The 17,745-nt window shown below is 37.6% G+C and overlaps 1 protein-coding gene across 3 annotated transcripts in view; it reads right to left on the reverse strand.

Annotated features, from left to right (window-relative positions):
- Window positions 1–17,745, reverse strand: part of SDCCAG8 (SHH signaling and ciliogenesis regulator SDCCAG8) — a 181,120-nt gene that overhangs the window by 71,237 nt on the left and 92,138 nt on the right. For 2 of the 3 annotated variants that reach the window (XM_089529827.1, XM_089529828.1), the window contains exon 14: window positions 5,223–5,350. The exons of the other annotated variant lie outside the window; for it this stretch is intronic. In XM_089529827.1, coding sequence (XP_089385953.1) covers window positions 5,223–5,350 — 128 coding nt within the window. The remainder of the gene's footprint in view (window positions 1–5,222; window positions 5,351–17,745) is intronic. 3 annotated transcript variants of the gene reach the window in all.

A 17,745-nucleotide genomic window follows, 5' to 3' on the forward strand; every position in this document is an offset into this window, starting at 1 on the left:
TTGAGTCTATCCATCTGGTGTATGGTCTTCCTCTCTTTCTGTTGCCCTCTATCTTTCCAAGCATTATTTTCTAGTGAGCCATGACTTCTCATGGTATATACGATAGCCTCAATTTAGTCATTTTGCTTCTAGAGAAAGTTCAGATCTAATTTGCTCTTGTATCCATTTGTTTGTCTTTTTAACCATCCACAGTATCCACAGAACTCTTTTCCAGCACCACATCTCAAATGAGTTCATTTTTTTCCTACCATTTTCTTTACTATCCAGCTTTCACATCCATACATAGTGATGGAAAATATGATGGCATTAAAAATCTTCACTTTGGTGTTCAGTATTATATCACTGTGTTTTAGGATCCCATCTAATTTTTTGATAAGTTGCCCTTCCTAGTCCTAGTCTTCTTCTGATTCCTTGACTTCTAGCACTATCTCTTGTTTCATTTTGAACTTCGGGTTTTCAAGGTAAAGGACATTCAGAAGTAATAGTATTTCTTTGCAATACTAATAATAGCTAAAGACAGCACACTATGGGAGAAAGATCAATAGCACCACCTTCAACCCAGACAAGATAGAGTTCTGCTGCCTGCCACGTCATCTTTTCCCCATGGATTGTGGCTAGCTTCCTAGACCTCTATCTCTTTCAAAATTAGACACCAGGTACTGTGCCAGCTGCTGACTAACCAATTATAGCATGCCTATCCCCTTCTGAAAGAGAATTTAAGCTGATTCCCTGAAGCAACAAGCCCACCACAATATCTATCCTGAGACTACTCTATCAGGAGCAGATCAGAACTTATCTTCAAGGATAACAATGGGTCTTTCCCAAGTAGCACCAGCCATGCTACAGAACAACATCTAGATCTAGTTTTTTGTGCTGGGTGGGTTGATGAATTGATTGTGCAGCAACTTTTCATAGTTTCATTATCATGGAGAGATCACTACCTTGTGGGGTTTAGGCTCACTGGGATTTGAAGCCTATGTGGAGGATTGGCATGGTATGCTCCAGGAAGCTTAAGGATCCAGAGGGTTTCCTGACAGGTCTTGAAGAGTTTCCTGGTGCCTTGGCATGTAAGCCTGTTGAAACTCTTTAGTGGCTAAGATTGCTCCTGAGCATCTGTTCCCACAAAATGGAGGCAAGCAAGTATCCTTGTTTACTAGGAAACTGGTAGCGATTAAATGAGTGTGAGAGATACCAGAGCATCAGTGGTGGAAACCGTGGTGAGAATTCAAGTGAACATGATTCAGAGCCAAATGGAAGGCATAGTCCATGGCAGCAAAGAGACCATTCTTCTCTGGCATAGTTGTGTCTGCACAATATTGTCCAGTGGAGGTATCTCAAGTATTAGGGGCCTTCTATACACTGCCCAACAAAAAGAAAACACAGACCACTGAATAACCCACTATGAAGAATTTACAAGACACTTTGGAAACAAAACTGTTCAGGTCACTGTCTTGGATGCTAGAGTTGATATAGGTCTAGTAGATGTAACCTTGCCCTGTGTGAATGGATGCAGTTCAGTTTGTACAGCCTAAGAATGTAAATAGATCCTTGGAGAGGCAAGAGCTGCCATGTACATACTGAACCCATACCCTTCCTGGCTCTTAAAATCAGCTGGGGTGGGGTGGGGACTGGCTGAGTGGGAAAGGGGAGTAGCGAGTGCTTCACTGTGGCAAGGTAGGTTTCCATACTGCCTAAAAAAACACCATCTGTTGCAATCCAATCTTCAACATCCCTTTATTGGACAAAGTTCTGGAGTGTGTTGTGACCTAAAAGCTCTAGAGGTTCCTAGATGAAACATGTTATCAAGATTAATTTCAATCTGGCTTCAGGGCTGGCTATGAGATGGAGACAGGTTTGGTTGTCTTAATGGATGACCTACACCAGGATTTGGGCAGGGGAAATATGTCCCAATTGGCCACCTCTCAGTGGCTTTTGATATCACTGGCCACATCATTCTTTTGCACCACTTCTTTAAGGTGGGACATGAGAGCACTGTTTTACAATGGTTCCAGTCCTTCTTGGACAGGTGGTGCTGGGAAGAAATGGTGCTGGGGGATTTGTGTTTAACCTCTGGGATCCCTCACTGTTCATTTCTGTCCCCCATGCTGTTTAACATTTGCATGAAATGGCTGCAAGAGGTTATCTGGTTATCTGTAGCATTTGCAACATCAATTTAAACCTTGGTTTGCAAAATAAGTTTGGTAAATAAACCTCCCACTTCAAGGCTACTAGCTATGATGGCTGGAATATTTGGGGAGAAAGAGATGAAATTTTTAGGGATAGTTGCAGCCATCTGAAGGCATTTATCCTTCTAGTCTTTTTGTGGACAATTATTATGAAAATGCAGAATAGAGATAGTTCTAGTTAAGAAATGTTTATATTTTCAGAAGGATGGGTACAGAGCTATAGGTAAAAGAGAGCTTCCTGTTTCTCTTTACCTATCTTTTGATTTTGGGGTCACATGTGTGCAAAATAGCACATGCCCACAAGCAAGAAATCTGCAAAATTTCAGGATCAGGGATATGAGTTATGATTAATTTAGCACATCCCCCCCCCCCCCCCCGCCCGGCTGCCCAGTTTGATTGGCTCCAAAGTCAGAGAAACTGTAATAAGACAGGGAAGAATGATAGCTGTGGTAAATACAGTGGCAGAAGCAAAATGACTTGAATATTCAACATTTTCCAATTAAGCACACCATCCTATACTCCTCCTAGGTAGAACAGATACAAACACAGGTGTCCTGTTGTATATTACTTCAACATTACTCTCCTGAACAATGGGATTAGAGAGTCTGGGTAAAACCATTTACTTTGATTAGAAGCTAGAGGTGCCAAATATCTACAGTCTGTCTTCTTACTCCTCTTTTCCCCCTTTTAATATGGAAAGACTGAAGAGAAGTATATACATTTTTGGAGACACATTGTTTCTGTCTCCCTCTGAATTCAAATTACAACTGAATCTTCAGGAGTGTTTAGATTTTGATTTAGTTTGCTTTGGAAGTGTCCTATGTACATCTCTTGAAACTGTCCATATCAGCATGCTTGAGTTCAGGATTTATCCAAATCCAAAGCAAGTGATTATTAAGAAAGAGTTAACAGTAAGAGTTAGCATACTGGAAAAATGTAATCCAGCTTCCTTACTTATGTACATAACTGACATGATCAGATGAATCTTGCATGTGATAATCAATTCAGTTCATGCCCTACTACAATCTCAAATGTATAATATGTATAAGAAATGACAATGTACAAATAATTATTATGAATTTGTTCCACAACCACATCAACAATATGGGAACTGTTTATATGCAGCAGGGACATCTAAGTTATATCAGGATGCAGAACCAAACCTCTGTGCCATACTCCACTAGTCATATTACTTTTAACATGAACTATGGCTTCAAGTTGTTGAAAACATGGTACAGAAGCGTCTTAACAAATTAGCAAAAATAAATTCGTGCTTTCATGAATTAAATTCACCTTACAGGGTCACTTCCACCCCTATGGGATTTATATGTTGGCAATTATATGATAAAGTTGTAGTTCACACTATATTCATTATGTGAGAAGGTATGCATATACCTGCATCTTGCTACATGCCCAGATAATGGAGTTTATCACATGAATATTTAAATCAATTTACTTCAATCTGGTTTAACCCTAAATTCGGACAGCATCCTGATATTATTGCAATGTTTTTGGCTCCAATTTTGCTGTCCAAATATATCCTGGGCCAATCTCTGCTTCTATGAGGGCTCCAGTGGCTATTTTTTCAAATCAGAAAACTCCTGGATCCGAAAAGAGCCGCGAGGAGTGGCTCTGGAAGCAGAGATGGACCTGGATTGTATTTGGGCTGCAAAACTGGAGCGAAAAACCTTGCAATAATATCAGGATGCTGCTCAAATTAAGGGTTAAAACGGATTGAGGTAAATTGATTTAATATCCATACGATAAGATCCTATGTATCAAACCTAAAGGGCACTGTCTATTTTAAAGGAATTTATAAAACATCTGATAGGAAGTACAGCATTTATTGGCTATTTTTTCTTTCCCTTTTAATAAATGGTAAATATTTTAAGTCAGACACAACATCCTAGCATGGGTGAGGACATATTGATTCCAAGCCTTTATAAACTGATCAGCTACATTTACAGTCTGCACACACATTTAAACACATTAATGGTGGCTCAGTGAAATGCCAACAGCAAAACATCCACCAACTGCAGTTTGAGAGTCCAGGTTCTGAAAATGTGCAATTTATGCATATTTTCTGTGAGTAATACCACTTACAGCTAAAATATGCAAATATGCTATCATTCTAAAGCTCATGGTATGGTTCTGATGTGGGCCTAAAAACAGTTAGTCCACCCCCTGTATTAAAGGATTGCATATAATATTTGATTGTCAACAGTTCTGTAAATCCATTTTATTTTCACACTATAAAGGTAACAAATTATAGAACAGCTGTGCCAAAATATTGAAACACATCAGGTTCCAGTCATGCTGGCAGCTGTTGACAATGTCCCATATTTATCAATTTAAACTGCATACTTCAGGTTCTCATAGCTGCAAAAGATTAAAGATCCATCTAGATTTGAGTAGGATTGAGTATACAAATTCTAAAAATGTGTGAGACTGCAAAGATTAAATAAAGGAACATATTAATTTGGAGCCAGTGAATTACATCCAGCTGCGACAGTGAATTAAGTACCGATTAATGGCTAAAGCTTTTCTCCAGTTTGGATTCTGAAGCAAACTCATTAAGCTTTTAGAGTAGCAATAATGTGTGTACTGTGGGAACTGTTCAATGCTATTCAGGAGACTTTAACTGTAAGCTCAGAGCATTTCCTGCAGAGCTTCTGATGCTATTTTCTTTATATAACATGTGTGCCTGAAAATGCAGCCAAAAACAAGCCCTTTGTTTTTCTACTTTGTTGTGGTCCCTCTCAGCTTTACGTTTCTTGAACACAGGTAAATAAACTCATAATCCAGATGGTGCAACAGATGTGAGAGCAGCACTCTGAAATCAACAGACAGTGGGCAATACTTTCCATTTTCTCTTTTAAACGCTAACTAATATGTAATTCGGAATCTCCGGTGTAGTTAGCATCTGCTCCCTTCGGCCAGCCAAAGGTTACAGGTGTTCCTGATGTCATTTCACAGTAAGGCATGGGTCAGGCTTGTGAGTGAGTGCCCAGGCTCTAATCTTTCCCTACCACCTACCAGTTTTATCATGCTGGGTCTCCATTTGCTGCATCTTCTGTGTCAGCTCCTGTTCTCTCTGCTGGGCCTGAAGGGCTCGGGTCTTTGCTTCCTTGCTAAAGCTGTGCTGAACGTTCTCTTTTTCTAACCTATGGAAGATTTTTTTAAAAAAAAAATAGGAAGAAAGCTTAGGAAGAAAATGTTGAAGTATGTGTGTAAAATAGCCACCATAATCCCAGTTGTTCAGAACTCAAATAATAACACAATACCAACTTCAGTGAGGGAATATTCTAGTAAGGCAAATTTTGGGGATTATGATACTGAAGTAGTATTTTCATCCCTACTCTAGTAGCAATCAATGAAAATAATAATCAATTGAAACAATTCTTAAAAGTTGAAACATAATAAAAACAACAATATATTATATTTTGATCATACTGGTATACAAGCAATGTCACAATAAATGTATAATCATATTAACAAAAAACAAAAGTCTCTGTCAGACTGTCCTTTTAATTAAGACCAAAAATTCACTCAAGTGTGCAAATTTTTACAGTAGGTTCTCCACACTTCTTCATCAGGCTCAGTTGGTACAACAAAATAAAATAAAAATAAAGGATTGAGGAAGACACAGAAAGTCCAAAAATTAATTGAGATGAAATCAAAAGCTAGCCCATTCTTTGGTGACATTTTAGTTAGTCTTAATAAAAGTATTGACCAAGTCTGCGTTTTGTCCTCTAGGTCTCACAATGATGTAACTGGACACAGGCTCTGGTTCAAATACACATTTTGTTTGTTTTTTTCCTTTTAAATAAGTCATTCCAAAGAAACAAATGAACAAATAAGATTTGCTAATCAAGATATAGATCCAATCTAATATTGGTCAAGTTACAGATCCAATCCTCAAAATGAGGGAGGAGGAAAAACCTGCTCAAGATTCTTGCCTCATGTGACCAGTCGGAGAGTCAGGGTATCAGGTGGCAGACACGGAGCCAGGATGAATAGGAAAAAAGCAAACTACCATGACTGGGGAAGAAGAGAGGGACACACATCAAGGGAGGGAAGAAGAGAAGATGAGATGAAGGAAGGGATTAAGGGAGTGGGCAAGGTGAACACAAGGAAGGGACAAAAGGCAGACACAGAGAAGGAAGGGGGAGTAGTGAGAAGCTGGGAGAAGAGAGAGGGCTTCATGAAAAACAAAGGACTCTCTAGAAGCTCGAGCCTCATGAAGGAACAAGTAAGAGACCCTCACATAGAAGGGGTTTGGGAGGCTAGAGCAGTACAACACAGAAGATCTCAAGAAGATCCTATGAGAGAAGTCTTGTGGTAGCTAGTGGAGAATGAGGGAGATTGATGGGACACCTGGGGAAGGCAGTGGACCTGAGGCTCCAGAATCCCAGTAGTAGAATAGGCATACAGAGAGTTCTCAGAGAAGCATCTGCAATATCCGAAGCATCTGTAGAAAGACCAGCACCAGAATAGCATAACCTGTGAGTGTAACAGAGCCTGCTGTTGGACCTTTTGGTTTAGTTACTTTTGGTTAGTAAGAAGCATGTGGCGTCTCCAATAAAGTTTGTGTTGTTTGATCATTCCCCAATTGAGCATGTAGTTCCTACTGACACATCTACCTAAGGTATTGATGTCTATCCCAGCAGATAAGAGTGGGGCCCTCAGGGGACGCACAACACCCCAACACCACATCCTGCTTCACACACATTGAATCACTGTTACTGAAGAGAGGGAGAATCAACAAGTACATGATCTACAATACAAAATCAATAGCACCTCTGATCCACAACTGTAGTAAAACTACATCTGTATCAAAAAAGAAATGAAAATAATAAACCATAATTCATCCTGAACAAGTGAAAACAGGCTTCCCACACACAGTGCATACACTGATTAGTATACCAGAACATGCTTTTGCAAGTTGAGGCATCTCATTTTCACCAGTCTGTCTACCTCTATACCATATGTCATTCTGGTAAGAAGAGCTCACCAATTCACAGGCTCACCTTGAGGAAAGGCAGTTAGTGTGTAAGAGGAATCACTCAGAACCAGTTGCCTCAATTGGTTCAAGCAGAAACTTTATAAGTTATGGCAGCCATCATCAAAAGCAATTCCACGTGAAGAATAGAAAACAGAAAAACATATAAGGGGCCAGAAATGCCTAGTGCTTACAGTGCTGCAGGGGAGGGACCAGGTTTGATGGCCTCCAATGGGAGAAGACCAGGGCTAACCTCCAGTGCCATCTGGCAACGAGGGGGCACAGGATGGAAGGGCAGACATTCTGGCTAGGCTACAGCAGACAGAAAGCTAAAATTAGGCAGGCAGACACAAGGCCACATACAATAACGTAAGAGAAAAGGGCCAAGGGAAGGAAAATCATAGCTTTAACCAGTGTGCATTGCCTTATTCAGAGGCACTGGAGAGACACATGCAGTTCATATAGCCAGCCATGGGGGGGGGGGGGGGGGGTCGGGATGAGGTAGATAAGCTGGAAGCTCTGGCAGTGAGTGTCATGGAGGCACAGCACTATACCCAATTAGTGAGTTGGCTGTCAATACTGAGCCCCCATTGGGTTCACACACTAGCCAGGATACATGCTTGCAGGTTTGGCCATGGGGGATTTGGAGCATACTAGACAGGCAGGGGTGGTGGGTAGTAACGTTTGTGTGGGCAGCTTTAGGGGAGGAGGCTTACCAATGTGGTGGCTGGGGTTCTGGACCAGGCACAGATCCCATTGGAGGTCATCAAACCTGACCTGCAGCATATAGATTGCACATCAGAGATGCATGCACATCAAAGATGAACATCAGAGATGCAGCAGGATCCACAGGGGGTGTGGTCATATTTAACTCAAGGATTATGCTGCTGTAGGCTTACTATTCAACCTGAACTTCCTTTAATTTTTGCTGATTGTGGTGGCAGAACAGATTTCGACAAAAGTTTAGCTAACTCCTCTGTCTGCTGTTGGTGTGACAAAATATCTACAATCAATGTCATGTCTTTCAAAGTCCTAAGGAATATGTATTTGGTTAAGGTATCTGTACTGCACTGTCTTCGTCATAACATCCTGTTCATGGCTCACCGTGTGCCTGGTGTGGATAATGGGATACCTGCCTCTCTTTCTTGACAGCAGATGGAGGGCTTCAGACAACTAGGCCTGGAAGATGATCCCTCTCCAGTTATGATGCCAGTAGACTCATGGAATCTTGGAGGGGTGAGGCTGTCCAGACCATTAGCTTGTTCTTAGTTCCCAGCATGAGTAGTAGTTACAGGAAAGCTGGTAGGGATTTTGAGCAATTTAGGTCTATGAGTGGGCTACAGGATTTTTGGCCTATAGTGGTCAATCATACACTTCAGTATTTGTTTCCTTAAGAGGCAGGGGACTAGCTCCATGTTCCATCAGAATCAGGCTAGCATTGCTGCCATATTCTCCTAAGTTGCAGGGACATGTAGACAACATGGGGAAGTTGAGAGTTCATAAAATTTTGGAAGGGTGGAGCTTTAACCACAGGGAGACTAGTGGGATCCATTGCCACCTCTAGTCCTGAAAGGTTTACAGGAACTTTGGCCTGGCCTGTGCGCATCCCAATTCGTAGCAACTCTTTTTCACACAGTGGCCTTAAGCAGTCATCTGACGGCACAGCTGAGTGAAGCTAAGTGAAGTAGCCACAGTGGAATGGATTGGCAGAAGAGGGCTGAGATGGAACGGCCTGCTGCCACTGTTCTTTGAGAACAGTGGTTATCACTTGGGAATGACCTTGCTCAAAGCGAAAGGAGCACCATAAAGCTGCGGTGCTTTTTTTTGGCACCTTTTTGCACCATGGAAAGGCCAGATTGGGGCTGCAGCGTGAGGCTGCCGTGGCCCCGATCTGACAAAGATGGAGGCAGCTGCAAGATGCTCTTTCAGAAGCGGTCTGCACAGCACCTGAGTTCGGTAATTGGTGCTCGTACTGTCCACCTATTTTTTCAGAATTGCCAGATTATTCAGATTTGATATTAATCATTTCAGGGATAGAATAATAAGGAGAAAAAATCAACATACCCCTGTCTCCTATAAACTATCTCCAGGTTTCTCACATGTGGCATCAAATTTGCTACATACATCCTACCAGCATACAATGTAGCTCTCTGGCTCAAATGAGTGAAGTGGTCCACAGTCTAAAATCATGTATCATCCATATTCTTGAAACATTTCTTAGGTGAAGGCGTGCAAGGAAGCAGCAGGTACAAGGAGCTCTTGAGCCTCGTAACCTAAACCTCCATAAAAGTGGTTCTAGGAGGAACGGGGACAAGTTAAACCCATCCTTAACTTCCTCGGAGAAGAGGGGTTACCCAAGACAGCTTGCTGGGGGTCTTCAGCAGTAAAGGTAGACTGGGAGAAAGGAGAAATATCTCCAGGCTCCCGGGACTGTGAAGACACAGAGACTGAAGAGCTGAGCCACCCACTTTTGTAGCTGTATAATCAGCACAGCAACAGCCTGTACTCCAAAATCAAGTGAAATCAAGTAGGAAGAACAAAACAATAAGAATATCAACCGCCTTATTTGGTACTTCCTTTACAACTTTTTCCTGTATGGAATTTAAAATTAACAACAATTATTTGTAGAGAATAAGAGAGAAGAAAAAAAGAGAGAAGTAAAACACGAAGGACAGCTGGACGTTGGCTAAAAAGTCTAATGAGCAGTCGAAGGGAAGGTGTGGAGAAGACTAAAGAGAATAAAAACCAATAGAAGGTATAGAAAAGGAGTGGAGAGTTGGAGGTGAAGTTGAAAAGGACACAGTGAGTGGAAAGGAAAGGGAATTAAGAATCCAGAGAGGGCAAGACGCGGAGACAAGCATTGAGGAGAATCAGGAATAGACGCAGAGGGAATAAAGAGAGGATGCGGAGCGGAAAGTCCAGAGCGGGGGAGATGCAGAACTAAAGGTTGGAGGTAGCCAAGATTTGACACAGAGGAGGCTAAGAGAGGACGCGGAGCTGAGGGACCAAATTGGGTGAGACACGGAGCCTAAGACTGGGGAGAACTGAGAGCAGACGCGGAAAGAAAGAACCAGGAGAAAATGCAGGCGAGGCGTGAAGCCAAAGACGGAGATGAGCCAGGAGTAAACGTGGAGGGAGTTAAAAGTTAAGAGAGGACTAGAACAGGGAAACGTGGAGTTAAAGGCTGAAGGCAGCTGGGATTGGAGTAGGCAAAATGTGGAACTAAAGACTGAAAGCAGACACAGAGAGAACCAGGAGAGGACGCAGAGGTGGAAGAAATTAGGAGAAATACATTGAGGAAGGACTAGAGTTTGGGAATGAAAGCAAAACCAAGACCCAAGGGGACATAGTGAAGAAACAAGAAAGGGCATGAAATTATAAACAGAAAAATATAATATAGAGGAAAGGACTGGGAATTGTTCAACTTATAAAAATACGACGGTTTATTTGAACATTTTGAATATTTTGCATTTAGAAATAAAGAACATTAAATATTACAAATAACAAGTAGAAGGGAAGAAAAGAAAGACTCAAGAGAAAGAAGAAAATAAAAAGAGTTGAACACCAGAGCAACATCAAGTAGGAAAGAAAGTGGAAAAGACAGAGCTGAACAGATTGAAAATATGGCAGCTCCCAAGAAAGGAACATTACAAACACAATTCCAACAATCACAACATAGAAGAGGGTCAACAGAGGATACAATGAGAATAATCGATCCTAATATATTGCTATTAGATGAAATCAGAAATATAAGACAAGAAATGAAAGAATTGAGATCAGAGATGAAAGAAGATCTGAGAGAAACCAGTCAAGAGACAAGAGATGAAATCAAAGAAATTAGAGCGGAGATGAGGAGAGATTTGAAAAAAGAACTCAAAAATATTGGTAAAAAGATGAATAAGATGACTCTGGATATAACAAAAACACAAAAGGAAGTAGAAAAGACAAAAGAAAAGACAACCAATATTGAAATAGAGGTAAAAGAACTAAAACAAAGACAAGACCAACTACAATTTAGAGATTGGACGAATGAATTACGTTATAGAGATAGATTTTTTAAAATTCGAGGAATTCGAGAAGAAAACAATGAAAATCTTATGGTATGAATATTACCATCTCTTGCAGAATACATTGGATACTCTATAGAAAAAAACAAAATGGAGATTGATTAAGTTTTCAGGGTTAATTCAAGACAGGCAAAGGACAGAGGGATTTCAAGAGATATGGTAAATTGTTTTACATGTACTAAAACAAGGGAACTGGTTATCCAAAGAAGTTATGAAGATCAACTTAAAATTGAAGATATTAGAGTAAAAATTTTCAAGGACATACCGCCACAAATAATGATAGAAAGACAAAAGTACAAACCTTTGGTCCAAATCTTGAAGATGTTGGATATAGACTATGAATGGGAAAGAATTAAAGGAGTATCCTTCACTTATAAAAAGATAAAGAATTGACAACATTGAAAAAGCGAATGAGATGGAGCAAAAATTAAGGAGAGAGAACAAAGATGATGAAGAAAGACATTTAAAGCAAGAGAATGAAAAGCAAATCGATATGGTGAAAAGAAAAAGAAAGAAGAAAGAAATAATCAAGGAGAAAAAAAGGAAGAAGAAAATTTAAGAAACAATTCACCAATTTGTAGACCTGAAGAAGAGAAAATCACGGAAATCACTAAAGAAGGGAACGAAGAAATAGAAAGAGACAAAGAGACAGAAGAAGGAATTAATAAACAACAATAAAGGGATGTTACAGACTAGGACAGTGTTAAAGACAAATAAAGTTGGCAATAAATAAATAAAGGGGCGGAAGGGGTGAAAAAATATTATATAATAATAATAATAACAACAGAATAATATATTGGAAAGATGGTGATAAATATCGTATCATGGAATGTAAAAGGAATACATTCAAAATACAAGAGAAGCATAATATTTCACCAACTAGAAAAATTAAAAGGTGACATCATTTGCATTCAAGAAATTAAAATAAGAAACAAAAAAATCAAATATTTAAGAAACTCCAAATTAGGACAATGTTTCACGTGAACTCCAGATACCAAGAAAAAAGGAGTAGCGATATATGTAAATAGAAAATACAATGCGAAAGAAATATTCAAAGATAAAGAGGGCACATATCTCGCTGTGGAAGTCAAACTTAAAAATCTTACAGTACTGGTAGTGGGGATATATGCTCCATCAGAAAATAGAGAAAAATACTTCTTAACACTAGATAAAGAATTTAAAAATACAGAATATGATAAAATCCTACTTCTTGGCAACTTTAATGGAGTAATTCAACCAGACCTAGACAGAGTCTCTAACTCAGGTAAAAAAATAAGAAAAAACCAGGGGAAATTACCTAAGTCTTTCTTTACATTGTTAGAAGAACATAACATGACTGACATTTGGAGATACAAGTACAACCAAGCAAAGAACTACACTTTCTATTCAGAGGTACACAATTTTTTCTAGAATAGACCTCTTTATCACTACAAAAACACTACAACCAAAAGTGGAATCGATGGATATTTTAACAGAAACAGTATCAGATCACACTCCCATTTTATTAAAGATGTATGAAAAGAAACAAGATTTTATATGGAGACTCAATAATAATTTGTTAAATGAAGAAAATACAGTGAATAAAAGAAGAATTAAAATATTACTTTAAAATTAATACAACAGAAGGGATGAAACAAAAACGATATGGGATGCAAGCAAAGCCTTTATTAGGGGGATATTCATAAAAATAAATTCCGAAAAAAGAAAAGAACAACAACAACAAAAAAAGAGAACGAGATCAGAAAAGAACTAAAAGAAAAAGAAGAGGAATGGAAAAAAGGGAGATAAAAAACTTAAAATGGAAGTGCAAATCTTACAACAAAGACTAAATTCAATAGCAATCAATGAAATACAAAGAAAACTTAGAATTTGTAAACAGAAACAGTTCAAATATGGAAATAAAGCAAGTAAATTACTTGCAAACAAACTAAAAAAGGAAAGAGAATAAAGATTAATAACAGAAATTTACCATGAAGGAAAGCTGATCACTAACCAAGATAGTATAAATAATATATTTCTGGAATACTTTGAAAAGTTATATGAAAACCAACTACAAGATTCAGAGAAAGAGGAAGATACTAAAGAAATACTAGCGTACTTAGAAGAACAAACAATAATAAAACTGAATGAAGAACAAAAAGAAAATCTACACCGAGAAATTTCTAAGAATGAAGTTATTGATGCAATCAGGAATATGAAAGGAGGAAAAACACCCGGACCTGATGGTCTACCATCGAATTACTATAAGAAAAAGCAAGAAGTGATAGTAGAACCAAAAACTAATGTGTTAAATGATATTAAAAATAATGGACTACCTAACTCATGGAAAGATGCCTTCATAACGTTAATACCCAAAGAAGGGAAGGACACTCTAGATATTGGAAATTACAGACCCATCTCTTTAATAAATACGGATTATAAGATATTTTCAGCAATCATAGCAGGTAGATTAAAGAAAAGATTACAACAAATTATTCATAATGATCAAAACGGATTCATACCCAATCGTCAAATTAAAGACAATTTACAAACAGCAATAAACATAATGGAACACTTTAAATGCCACAATGAAAGAAAACTTGCAATGGTGCTTTTAGATGCAGAAAAAGCATTTGAAAGGGTTAAATGGACGTTTCTATATGAGGTGATCAAAAGAATGAATATGGGCCTAAATTTTAGTAATTGGATAGAAAACATCTATAAAGAACAAAGAGCACAATTAATGATAAATAATGAAAGATCTCAATTTTTTGAGATAGAAAAAGGCACAAGACAGGGATGTCCCCTGTCCCCATTACTTTTTGTTATTATATGAGAAATATTAAATAATGGAATATGAGACAACCCTGAAATAAAAGGAGTAACAGTTAAAGATCAAACATTTAAAATCAAAGCATTTGCGGATGATATAATTTGCTTTTTAGAAGAACCGACTGCAAGTATTGGTCATCTGAAGACAACTTTAGAAAACTATGGGAAAGTATCAGGATTCAAAGTTAATCAAAACAAAACAGTAATTCTTACAAAAAACCAAAAGAAGGAAGAAGATAAGGAATTAAGTGAGAAATCAGGGTTCAAAATAGCGACTAAAGCGAAGTATCTTGGAATATATATAACTAAGAAAAATTGATTTTTTTCCAAAACAATTATAATATAACTTTGAAAGAAATAACGAAAGATTTAATTAAATGGACAAAATTAAATATATCACTATCGGGAAGAATAGAAATTATTAATATGTACGTATTACCAAAGTTAATGTATATGTTTCAGAACCTTCCAATAATATCAGATGAAAAAAATATTTGATAAGTGGCAAAAGGACTTAACTAATTTCATATGGGAGGTAAAAAGAGAAAAATCAAATGGAAATTGTTAACTGAAGATAAGGAAAAAGGAGGATTTGCATTACCCAGTCTTAAGCTATACTATTACGACGCATGTCTACAATGGATAGAGGAATGGGTAAATTTGGACAACAGAAGAGTACTCACACTAGAAAGTAGTAAGATGAGATTTGGATACCATGCATTTTTATGGCACGAGAAAACTAAACATAATAAAGACTTTCAACATCATTTTATCATAAGATCTCTTAAAAATTTGGTTAAAAATTTAAAAAACAATTTTATAAAGAAATACCAATGTGGGTCTCTCTGCAAGAGGCGTTTCAATATAGAGTAAAAGAAAAAGAAGAACATTGGATAAAATATAAAGACTTAATACTCAAAGAGAAAGGAAAAAATTACACTATTAAGACACAAGAACAATTAAAAAATGAAGGAATAAATATGCAATGGTTTACATATAATCAACTATTTGAACAATTCAAAAAAGATTGAAGATCAATTGGTTTCACAAGAGAAAAGAATGAATTGGATAAAATATTCACAGATAAAGGGAAGAAGCATGTATCTAAATATTATAAAATACTAAAAACTAGAAATATGGAAAACAAAAATGTGAAACATGTTATGGGTAAAATGGGCACAAGATATAGGGAAACCTATAGAATTAGAAACTTGGGAAAAGACATGGAAAATTACAAATAAATTTACATTATGTCAAGAATTCAAAGAAAATTTTCTTAAGATGATGTACAGGTGATATATGACACCCTTTAAATTGAATGATATATATAACACAGGTGATATAAAATGTTGGAAATGTCATAAACCAGAAGGATCATTTTTTCATCAATGGTGGAAATGCCCCAAAGTGAAAAGATACAAAAGTGGAAAGAATACAAAGTTTGATCGAAGAAATATTAAGAATTAAAATTCCATTAGATCCATTAATATTCTTGCTGAATATGATACATAAGTTAAGAATTGATAAAAAAGAAGAATGTATTATATTATACATGGTTACCTCAGCAAGGATATTATATGCAAAATATTGGAAACAAGAAAGTATACCTCTAAAAGAAGAATGGTTTGTAAAGTTGAGAGAAGTAATGGATTTGGACATAGTAACCTCCGCTATGAAAGATTTAAATAAAAAATCAACTATAGATGACTGGAACTGTCTTAAGGTTTACAGCATTTCAAAAGGTTGGAATTTTGATTAAAGGGTGAAGGGATAGAACCTAAAATGATTTAATTTCTGATGGGTTTTTGTTGTTGTTCTTGATGATGTCTTGGAAAAATAAATATACTCCTGGATATTTTACAATACGGATAAAAAGTATGATGGAAACAATTGTACATAAAAAGTGGTAAAAAGATAAAATATGGGAAGTAGAGTTTTGGAATAGAAAAATCTATAAAGGAAAACAGAACTAATAAAATAAGACAAGGTGAATACACTTGATAAGGGAAGATTCAAAAAGCATACTATAGAAAAGTACATAGTATCCTTTTTATGTTGGTATGTAAATATGTGTACATGTAGAAGTGTGTATGTATGTTTGTTTAGTATGTATGTGTCAAGTTGGAATTTATGTCAGTAAGTTAGTTGTATAATGTCTGTCTTTCATTAAAAAAAAAGAAAAAAGAAAAGAAACATTTCTTAAATAGCTGTTTGATTTTATGAAAAACAGATCTCCAGGCTTTAGGAGTCAGTGCACCATTTCCAATATAAGATTGCATTTTGAACTGTAAGATCCAACCTAGGATTTCTCAGAAGCTTATAGGGGATTACATAGTGACAAGAATACTAATGGCAGGTAAGCTTTTTGGAGAGAACTTGCCCAAAACTAAGTAATCATTCTCATACATGAATCTGCTTTGTTCTTATGAGTTGAAGTTTTGTTTCAACATCCATGAAAATCTGTTCAGCCAATACAGGGATTAGGCAAAAGAATTTTTTTAAAAAATTGCCACTGGCAGTGTAGACATGTTGTTTCCATCAGAATTTACCTTTTAAATTTTCCCAACTGCTTTTTAGACTCAGGGATATGTAATTAATAGTTTTGTAATTTTGGGGGACACTTTCTGAGAAAGAAACAAATAATTTGGTCTAAATTAACTCTTGCAAGCTGCTGTGAAAAGCATCTGTTAGTGTAGCCACCTGCACATTAAAAACTGCACTGGGTACTGCCTTTGCGCTAACTCTAGAAATGCACAAATGAAAGCACAACAGATCTTACACTGGAACTGTGACATAACTGGATACAGGTTTTGAAGTTCATGCACCAGATATATATGTGTCTATGCTGCTCACATATAAAATAGGTAGAGGAAGGATGGAAAATGAAGGGTAAAGGAATGCCAAAGAAACATTTGAATTACCAATACCAGAAAAGAACCATTGCTGCATTCCCTCCAAGAGTAAGGGCCGAAACAGATCAGCCGAAAGGAGTGCCATGACACCACCCTTTTGAGCGCTGGATTGGGGCTGTGGCAACTGCAGGCTGCAGCCCCAATCTGGGTTGTTTCCAGTGCAAAAAGAAGCAGCAAAACGCCACTCCTTCTTGCAGTGGAAAAAGAGTGCACTTTTCACCGCCACTGCAGCTTTTCAAGCCTCCTGTGGCATACAGCGTCTAAACACACCTCCTTTCCACACCTCCATCAGAAAAAAACATATACACATATAAACAAAACCACCACAGGGTCAAACATGTGGCTCTTCCCATATGCTGAGATCCTGCCACTCAAGTTAGTGTTTCCACAGCATGCAACCTTGCCAACTCCTCCCACTTTCCTTTGCTCCTTAGACATAGGCAACAGTTTTCCCTGTAATCATTAGGATGTTTTGTTACAGGCTAAATATTTTGCCAAAAACTAATATGCTCTTTGCAGCAGCAGAAGCAGTAATATATTTATTGAGCCACCTTTTGTTTGCCTGCTGAGGCACTGAATGACACAAGGACAGGTTTTATAGCTCAAAATAAAGACATTTTGGAATTCCTCCCAGACCCCTGCACACAAGGGTGAAATGTAGGATATGTCTTGAAAAGTACAACCTCTGGTTACCTTGCTAGTGTGGGTTGTAAATACATTGTAGGAAGGGCTACTACATGCATATCAGAAAGAGACTGTGGAGAGAT

This window comes from Sceloporus occidentalis, unplaced genomic scaffold (assembly GCF_023333645.1).
Source record: "Sceloporus occidentalis isolate IW3139 unplaced genomic scaffold, rSceOcc1.0.p SCAF_6, whole genome shotgun sequence".
NCBI classification, from domain to species: Eukaryota; Metazoa; Chordata; class Lepidosauria; order Squamata; family Phrynosomatidae; genus Sceloporus; species Sceloporus occidentalis.